The 9,138-nt window shown below is 51.9% G+C and overlaps 2 protein-coding genes across 4 annotated transcripts; both read right to left on the reverse strand.

The window, feature by feature from the left end:
* Nucleotides 1-107: 107 nt before the first annotated feature.
* PV10_03466 (uncharacterized protein) lies at nucleotides 108-2,785 on the reverse strand. Its single transcript, XM_016367918.1, has 2 exons — nucleotides 2,590-2,785; nucleotides 108-2,534 (listed from the first exon to the last, which is right to left on the reverse strand). The coding sequence occupies exon 2, from the start codon at nucleotides 2,125-2,127 to the stop codon at nucleotides 418-420; it is 1,710 nt and encodes a 569-aa protein (XP_016227436.1). The 5' UTR covers nucleotides 2,128-2,534; nucleotides 2,590-2,785; the 3' UTR covers nucleotides 108-417.
* Nucleotides 2,786-3,068: 283 nt separating this feature from the next.
* On the reverse strand, nucleotides 3,069-6,630 carry PV10_03467. 3 transcript variants are annotated; one of them, XM_016367919.1, is made up of 4 exons: nucleotides 5,210-6,630; nucleotides 4,944-4,994; nucleotides 4,595-4,839; nucleotides 3,069-4,543 (listed from the first exon to the last, which is right to left on the reverse strand). In XM_016367919.1, exons 1-4 carry the CDS (start codon nucleotides 5,702-5,704, stop codon nucleotides 3,361-3,363), a joined length of 1,974 nt encoding a protein of 657 aa, XP_016227437.1. In that variant the 5' UTR covers nucleotides 5,705-6,630; the 3' UTR covers nucleotides 3,069-3,360. The 3 variants fall into 3 exon arrangements, with proteins under 3 accessions (XP_016227437.1, XP_016227438.1, XP_016227439.1); XM_016367920.1 differs by lacking the exon at nucleotides 4,944-4,994; XM_016367921.1 differs by having other exon boundaries at nucleotides 4,944-6,630.
* Nucleotides 6,631-9,138: the final 2,508 nt, after the last annotated feature.

The raw sequence follows: 9,138 nt of genomic DNA on the forward strand, positions 1-9,138 counted from the left end.
GATCTGTTTGCTCAGATTCAGCTTTAGACATGATTGAGTCACTGGTATAACCCTGATTTATCAGAAGATCAATGCTTCCCTTTCGGTCATGTCATGAAGTTCTTAACTTTTTGAAAATTTTGCATGTTTTTAATTTGACTCCGTTATCAGAGAAGAAGTCTTTGAGTTCTATGTCCATCTGTGTATACATATGTTCAATCCATGTGTCCAGTCTTTGTGGCACTATGCTCCAACACCTGATGTGTACCTGTGTTATGTTTATCCATGATTTTTATGACGACTGCACCAAACGCCACCATTAGTTAAAGAAGCAATCACAAATGTTTTCCCAACAGAAGACCCATGCTCAAATCATGGTCCAGCACCTGCTTGAAACAGGAGTGTAGAAGACCCAATGACGAGGATTATACAACAAACTCAATAGATGACCTTGAGCCCCCATCCCGCACCGGCCACCCGAGCGGCGACAAAGAAGGCGGTGGCAATAGCATAGCTGACTGAGGTGAAGACGATCAAAGCCCAATACTCGCCACCCGTTGCTGTTACCAGTTGCCCGGCGATGGGAATACCCGTGAGACAACTGAAGCTGACGATAGTGTAGCAGGTGGCATAGTAACGCCCGTAGTTCTCGACTTTGCACAACTGGCCGACGCAGACTGGGGTGAGACTGATTCCGGAACCGGAAGCAAAACCAAAGACGAGGGCGTAGATAATGATGAGGGCGACAGAGTTGTTAGCTGGCAGCCACAAGGCGGCACTCGACAGCAGGCAGAGGAAGATGGTAGCGACCATGCAGTTAAAGCGTCCAAGGTGATCGGCGAACAGGCCTGGTAGCCAACGACCAAAGCATGAGCCGGCGTTGAGGATTGCAATCAGACTGTAGGCCAAATTAGTTGGAACGCCGTGGTGCACGGCGTAAGAGGCGATATAGGTTAGGGGAATGAACAATCCCCATTCGACAAAGAAGACTCCCACCGTGGTCAGAGCGAAGACAGGGTCTCGAAAGATACGGAAATCGGGAAGAATATTCTCGCGCGTAGCTTTACGTGGTGGGAGCCGTGAGGTTATGCATAGGTTGGCAACAATTAGGAGGGCAAGGCTGATAAAGCCAATGATCCGCGTTGACCATGCGAAACCAATCCGAGGGAGAAGAGATTGCAGTGTCAGCGGGAAGACGACGCCTCCAAGAGAACCACCTGCAGCGGCGAGGCCGGTGGTTGAGCCTCGTTTCTTGAGGAAGTGATGCCCAATGGCAGCGACCGCGGGGGTAAAGACGAGGCTGGTTCCGCAACCACCGAGAAGTCCCAGTACGATCAGAAAGTGCCAGTACTGTGTGCAGAGACCGATGAGGAAGTAAGTCATGGTCAAGAACACAGAGCCAGCGAGGACGAGATATCGGGGCCCAATGGCGTCAAAGAGTGGACCGATTTGGATGCCTAGGAAGAAGGACAGAAATGCATAGATGCCAAAAATCCATCCGATTGCGCTCTCGGTGTTGTCGCGGAGCTGATTAGTTGAAAGCCAGGTGTTGTATGTCCCAAGTGTATTCATCAAGCCTAAAGCGGCCATCAAGCCACAGAAACTGCCTAGAACACACAACCATGCTTGCTTCCCGCCTTCAGGATAGGTGTTGCCGTAGGCGTCGGTCGAGACTCTGGTTGCATTACTGAGGTTGGTAGGGGCCTCATGAATGGTCAGGGTGCCTGAAAAGGTTGAAGAGGATCGCGGTCGTTGCTCGACATCTTTCATGTCGTGATCGAAGCGGTCGGTTCGAGAATGAGGCTCTCCGGTGGATTTTTCAATGTCGGCATCATGGGGAGAGACGTACGGTGCAGCGGCGCCGATGGAGGATGTGACAGTGGGAGAAACGGGGTTTAGTTCCTTTGTCGGGTCCGTCATGAATGATTTATCCTGCGCCAGGTCTCCATCCTCGTGGAAGACCTTGAATTCTGGGTGACTATCTTGCCATGAGCGGGTCACTGTTTCCGAAGACCACCTGACACCGTCTGAACGGCAGGAGGCAGATGAGGAAGCTGGCTCGCTCTCGAAATGTTGAGTACTTGGACGGCTTGCGTCCTGAGCGTTGCTCAGGGAAGTTCCGTGGCTGTTGTTGGGGTTAAGTGTCATTCAATGGAGGACTTGTGGGTGGGTATGGAAAACCGAAGTGAGAGAGTAGATCAGTGGATTAATTTGCTTTGGTATGTCTGTACTGGGCCTGCGAAAACGCTGATGTTTCCACAGGAATCCTTTCTTATAATGTACTTCTCGAGCTTATAGTGAAATATGACGATCACAAGAAAAGATTATCGACAGCTGATCAAAAGAAAAAAAGACAAAAGGGGTCCAGGTTCGCCCCAGATTTCGTACGCATATTTGTGGACGAAAGGGACTATGGCGTATAGTCGTCGGCGGGCAAATCCGAAGATTGAGGGTGAATCTGGTGGAGGATCTCAGCTTCGGGTGGAACCTCTTACGTAGCTAGTTTGGTGCCAGGCAATATCCGCGGGGCCCCTCGTTGTCCTTGAAGGGTCAGTCTGAAGAAATTTGTTAGTTGTTAACAAGGAATTCATGGGAGAGGGTTTCAAAGACTGAATGCAATAGCTCTTCTAGGTGATTTTGCCTGTTAGAATGGCTGCGTGTTCCTTGTTCGCAGGAGGGTAGAAGGGAGGGTGGTGAGGAGAGTAGCAGTTTTACAATCGTGCCTCACTCAACCCTGGCGTACAAGTATGATGTAGTCGTATGTAGATTCCCGCTCACGCTGTCATAGTGGCGGACAGTGGGTGGGTGGGAAACTTTTGGTGTTGTACGAGGGCGAAGAAAAAGCGGTTTGTGGTTGAGTGCAGCCTTTGTGCCTGCCATATGCGTGACACTGTGACTGCGCAGCCACCGCAGCCACCCACGTGCCACATTGCAGTTCTCAAGGCAGCAACGAAACAATGTCGTACAAGGCATGTCACGTGAAGACGCACAAGCATGATGTCTTCGTCATTTGGTACAATGTTGAGCACTTGAGATCAATGGTGGCAGCCTGTAAACCATCTATGTAGGGTCATTAGATCCGACCATGGTATTGATTCTTCAATGAATTGATTTGATACGACCTAATCACTCTGATCTCAAACTTCCAAAATGCCTCAGCATGTGTGGATATCAATCAGGTGTCCATTGGTGTCCATATCTAGAGTCCGATGGACTACTTATTGCACAAATACATGAGAAATTCGCGTCAACACAACGCTGTAAACGTATCATGATGGCCTCGCATGTTCCCTCGTTTGTGGAGCCCATGTTCTCGAAATACTCGACAAATTAGCATTTCTTTCGCATACAGTGATCGACGCCCGCCTTTCGCGACGACTCTCATCGCACACTGAGTTCTTCCCTCAGCCTCGACGGTGCGGCCGTTCCACCCGGATTTTTGTTCCTCCGGCCCAGCAATGTCGAGTTGTCGAGACTCAGTTCGAACGGTTGCTTGTTCCGCCGTCCAACATCTCGCTTCGCAGCTGCCGCTACCGCTGCGCTATGTTGACCATAGCCACGTTCTTGCTGGGCATGGTGTTGGCTTCTCGCTGGTGCAGCGGCACTTCTCGCCTGCGCGGCCGCTGAAGGTTGAGTGCCGAGATTAGTCGTACGCATCTTGGCCTCCATAGTAGTAACGTCGGTTGGCTGCTGTGCTTTGGGAACCTTGCTGGAGATTTGGTCTTCAGAGTCATCTTCGTCGTCATAGTCATCATCCTCGTTCAGGGGGTTCAAGCCACCTGGGAGGCCAGCTCCGCGGTAGCCTTGCTTGAAGTTCTTTCTTCGCTTGGCCTCTTCTTCTTGCCGATGTACGGCGTAGCCAACATCAAAAACTTCCCGGAGATTGACGGCACCTGGTGAGCGGAAATCAGCCCTTCGCGCACCGGGCGTGTTGGGCGCAGCTAGATTGGCCAATTCGGCAGGGACTGGGGCACCACCGGCGGCAATCCATTCCTTTTGCCTCACGGCCAATGGTGTGGCAAGAGGCGGTGCATCTGCTGCAGCATAAGTCGGTTCCGTGGTGCCTCGAATCCAAGGATGGTTCAAGAACTCTTCAATGGTATAACGCTTGTCTGGATTCACAGTGAGGAGATGTGACACCAGATCCTGGGCAGACTTGGAGATATCATCCCACCATGGAGACAGAAACGTGTACTGTCCCCGGGCCACCTTTTCCGTCAGGACTTGGATTGACTCGTCGTAGAAGGGAGGAAAGCCGCAGAGAAGCGTGTACAGAACGCAGCCCAGAGCCCACATGTCGACTGACTTGCTGTAACGCTCATCCTTGACAATCTCAGGAGCAGTGTAGCCCACAGTGCCACAAGGAGTCATGGTTTGGGAATCCCAGATGACTTTGGACAGGCCAAAGTCGGCGATCTTGATGACACCGATTCCACCAGAACCCTGACCTCTGATGAATTCACCCTCGTCGGCCTTGTCCTCATCATCGGGTCCTCTTGGCTTTGGGTTTTTTGTCGGCACAAAAGGAATGGGGTAGAAGAGGAGATTCTCCGGTTTGATGTCACTAGTTGAGGGTTAGTATCTGTCAAGGGACATTGCTGTGTCTCAGGCTCACCGATGGACAACTCCCGTTTCCTCGTGCAGATAGAGAAGAGCTTGGGCAACCTGTGTGATGACATGCCGACTGAGATCTTCACTGAAATAGGTCAGACGGACGATTTGATGGAACAGCTCGCCGCCAGGGCACAACTCGAGGACGATGAAGTAATGTTGACGTGATTCGGAAAAGTCGATGAGGCGAACGATGTTGGGATGATCCAATTGCCGCATAATTTGAACCTCTTTGAGGATATTGGCACGCTGATGCCAAGTTAGTGAGGGAAATGGAAACCAGAGTGGGTGGATGGGCGAATGCGTAACGCTGAGAGAGCAAAGAGACAAGAATGAATATGGAAGTTGCGCACCTCGACGCCTTTTGGTTGCTTTTTGAAATTCGGATGAAGATGAGCATCGCCCTGTATGGTGAGGTTGGTTTTGTGTCTAGCGCGTAGAGGGAGAGAGAGGGAGGGAGAGAGAGGGAGGGAGAGAGAGGGAGGGAGAGAGAGGGAGTGAGGGGAGGAGAGATTGAGAGGGGAGGATGCAGTGATGTCAAGGACAAATGGTAAGCATGAGCAAGAGGGAAACTAGGGGGCCCAGAAGATTGGACAACATGTCCAGACAGCAGGCATACCTGATTCGAGTTCATTTCAAACTTCCGGACGACCTTGATGGCGACCTCGTCGTTGGTTGTTGTATCACGAGCTTTGTAGACGTTGCTGAATGCACCATCGCCCATCTTCTCCAGCAGAATGTATCTCTCGAGGCCTGGGTAACGAGGGAGCTTGCCAGCCTTTTCTCTTTCCTCGGCGACGATGGCCTGGATCTCGGCATCTCGCTGGGCATTGATCTTTTGATTTTTGGCGGCTGCATGGGCGGCGGCATGACCGGCTTGGGCAACAGCGTTCCGGTTGTCGATGGCGGCGGTGGAATAGTCTGCGGGCTGGGGTTGGAATTGCGCCTGGGGCTGTCGTTGAGGAGCTACAGGTTCGGAATGGCCGTAGTTGTATTTTTGCTGTTGGGCGTGGACTGGGGAAAGATTGGTCGTTGGTTGATCGCGGGGTGGGTCGGCTGCCCTTGCCTGCTTGCCATGACGTATGAAGTTTTTGAGGTTCTGGATGGTGCTCATTTTAGCGAGGGCGCCGAGAAGGCTTCAAGGACAACAAGGACAAAGAAAGAATGAGTGATGATAAGAGGAGGACGAAACAGAAAGACAAAAATCAGAGCACCAGGTTGTGGTGTGGTGGTGACAAATGAGTCTAGATGTGTGTGAGAGAGGAAATAGCTTGCTTGAACGGGTCAAGGATGGCGGCGGGAGTGCCGGTGGAATGGAAATGGAAGGCGAAAGGTCAGAGGAACAAGATGAGTGGCAGGAGGAGACCGGTTGAGGATTAGGTAGGTAGGTAGGCAGGCAGGCAGGTTGAGGCGAGGAAGGGAAATGTTGTGAAGTCCAAATGGTGAAGAAGCAACTTTGGTGGTGGAAGGTAGTCCGGGAGAGGGTTCAGTAGTCAGTAATGGCCAAGTGCGGGCAGTGGGGCATCAAGAAGGCGCCTGGCTGATGATGCCAGAGGCAGAAGGTCTGAGTGGCCGCGGGCAGCCAAAAGGGATCTTGCTTAGTGGCCGTGCGTTGTGCTAGCTGTGCTGGCTGTGCTTTCTTTGGGAGGAAGTCGGTGCGGTGATTGATGTGGTAATTGATAAAGTGTTGTTGAGATGATTCAGCCACTTGAGGGGCCCTAGCAAGTCAGATTGGGTTGTTGCAGTAATGGCCTCCAGTCTTTGTCATATGGTTGGTAAACTAATGTAACTTGGGCGGGAGGAGTGAAGGCGTAATTCTAGACGCAGGCAGACAGATGCAGGTGCAGGTGCAGAGCCACCTGACATGTATCTTGATTTTTGTCGAAGAAACCAATGCGATCCAGTCCAGTGCGGTCCAATCCAGTCTTTCCAGTCGAGTTTGCCAAACAAGTTGTGAAGTATCGACACAAAGCTAGCATAAGAAGTACAAATGGGACAAATAAGAAACTTGGAAGTGACGGACGGACAAGGACAATACAATGGGGACTGACGCTGGGAAATGAATAGTAGGCAATAGGCAGGCATTCGGGGAGAAGGAGAGTTTGGGGACCAGGCAAGAATGATGGGCTGTGATGATATCACCGAACCACTGAGACTTGGGGAGGTGGGAGGCCGCAGTGGGGCACAACGTGGTGGGCGAGGTGGGCGAGGTGGACGAGAAGTAGGCGATAGATCATGCGTCAGGTAAGGTAGATAGAAGTAACAAGGTGCATGCAGGGAGGGGCAAGGACCTGGAAAGTCGAACTGAGAGTGACTGACCTCTGGGTGTAAGTGACGTTGGCCACGATGAACGGGGGGTGGGTGATGACGATGATGACGGGGTTGGAATTCTGCGCGGTGGTGGTACTCGTAGGTCGATCGGTCAAGTTGTGAGCTCTGTGGGTCCTGCGGCCAGTGATACGATGGTACTGCTTCCCGCCCAAGGCTGGCGTTAGTGCAGGGCCGTTGGTGAGTGTCGATGGGGTGCGCGTCCAGGCGTGCATGGCGTGCGCCCAAGGGGTCGATGGGCCCGAGGCCCCCCCTCGGACCCTCAGATTCCGGGCTCCCGCCAATCTGTTGAATCTGAAACTCGGGCAACAAAAGATCGTCCTGGTCAGAACCCCAGGCATCGACGTCATGGTGGAATTGGCCTCCTGTGGCGCCCAAGACGTTTTGCCTAAAGTCGAAAGGATGGACATGCCTCAATTTGCATTTGGTTGTCGCATTGGTGATGAATGGCGATTGCATGTCCAAATCCCAGTCTAGGTCCATGTCGAGGCTGAATTGCATGTCAGGAGGGAATTCGCCGTCAACAATCACGGGTTCGCTAGGGGGCAGCTGTTGGTCTTCTTGTTGCCACGAGTCGAAGTAGGAGGCCCAACTGTCGGTGGGCGTAGGGGTGGGCGTGGGTACCCTCCAATAATGAGCCATAGTGCTGTTGCTGAACCAAAGAGCCAGGGACCAAGCTGGATCTCAACAACGAAGGTGAGATAAGGAAAGGATGTGCTGGCGGGAGCACGAAAGGGAATGGAGACGGGACAATAGACAAGCAAGGTAGGAAAGCAGAATCAAGGAATGAATGGACTACTTAGTAGAGGAATACTGATATCGAAGCGGCTCTGTCAGGTAGGTATACTAATAGATGAATTGATGCGCAAGACGGTCGAACCAACCATGCTCACCTCACCGACCAACGAAGCCAATAGCGCATAGCATAGCACTGGCATGACTTGAGGAGACGATTGTGCCTGGTCATCGTTGGTCTTGGTCGGTCATCAGGATATATTCCTACTTGTGGGCCGTTCCAAGCATGAGCCGCGCGAGCATTGACATATGCCATTCATCTGGAGACAGGATGCTAGTACTCATCAGATGGGGAAAGCATGGATAGACCATGAATGATGGTGATCATGGCAATGAGGCTGGCCATCCTCGACCCCCCTGGCGTGCCTGGTTCCTGTTGGTTCGTGGCCAAGACTGCAGATCCGAAGCCCTCAGGCCCATGACATCCACGCCCACGCCCACGCACACGCCCCTAAGGCCCTGGCACCCCTCCACGACACCTGCACCCGGGAACTTGGACCGACTCGTTCAAGCGTGTATGCAAGGGGCCGAGCGTGTCTTTTTTTTTTTGGCTTAAACCTCACTGACTGCCTAAGCCTGTTGTGCCTGTACCTGGCAGCGGCAACTGTCCGGCAAGCCACCAGCCGCCCCAGACTCCAATTGTCTCCCGCCTCCGGAGGCTCCCTACTTTAGGCACTTCGTGGGTTCGTCACATTCCAAACTCTGAAACATTCATTTCTCATTTTGTATAATTGCGATCCGCGCGTCACCTGGCCATCCGCCTGCCTGTTTGCAAGCATCATCAGACCACATGAATATTTGAGATATTCCCTCATTCAAACACGATTACATCATTAGCTCGCCCTCACTCGACGGGAAATTTCACATTGTTTCCTTGGGGGTCTAATGGTAATGTCCAGGTGACATTGACCAGGCGATCTCTCAAAGAGCCGCATGATTACTCAGACCAGGAGCCAGGAGGTATCTTGGTACCTGGCAAGATATCCACTCCGGCTGGCGAGAGGATCAGAAAGTGTCACGCGGGACATGCAGTATCAATGAAAATGCCATGTTTGTCACCGATTCACTGAACTGAATTCTTGATTAATCCACTCATCGGCCCTTGGTGGAGATTCTCGAGCTCTTCTCTAGGCTTTCACGGCTTTCTAACTTGAGATGTCCTGACTTCCGTGTATAGCAGGGTATGAATCATGTACTTGAGTTTATCATAGCCCTGTTAACCCCTTTTTCATACATTAAAGATTCTTGCTCTTTGCAGAATCGACACCACTGCGAGCCAACAAGACCCTGCGTTGTCCAGGATTTAATGAATGTACTAGGGTATTCACTTGGTAGGAGTTCATGGGTGCAAAAGAGACTTACATCGACAATTGCTGTGTCAATCGACATTCTCGACACCACTCGTTGTTCGATATGCGTCGACTG

This window comes from Exophiala mesophila (assembly GCF_000836275.1).
Source record: "Exophiala mesophila strain CBS 40295 unplaced genomic scaffold supercont1.2, whole genome shotgun sequence".
Classification (NCBI taxonomy): Eukaryota; Fungi; Ascomycota; class Eurotiomycetes; order Chaetothyriales; family Herpotrichiellaceae; genus Exophiala; species Exophiala mesophila.

Bases quoted from the DNA above. Each gene is read 5' to 3' on its own strand.
- PV10_03466 (XM_016367918.1), bottom strand. From the start codon at position 2,127: ATGACACTTAACCCCAACAACAGCCACGGAACTTCCCTGAGCAACGCT.
- PV10_03467 (XM_016367919.1), bottom strand. From the start codon at position 5,704: ATGAGCACCATCCAGAACCTCAAAAACTTCATACGTCATGGCAAGCAG. The intron at 4,995-5,209 runs GTATGCCTGCTG...CTCACCATACAG, and splicing joins TTGAAATGAACTCGAATCAG to GGCGATGCTCATCTTCATCC. The intron at 4,544-4,594 runs GTGAGCCTGAGA...ACCCTCAACTAG, and splicing joins GAAACGGGAGTTGTCCATCG to TGACATCAAACCGGAGAATC.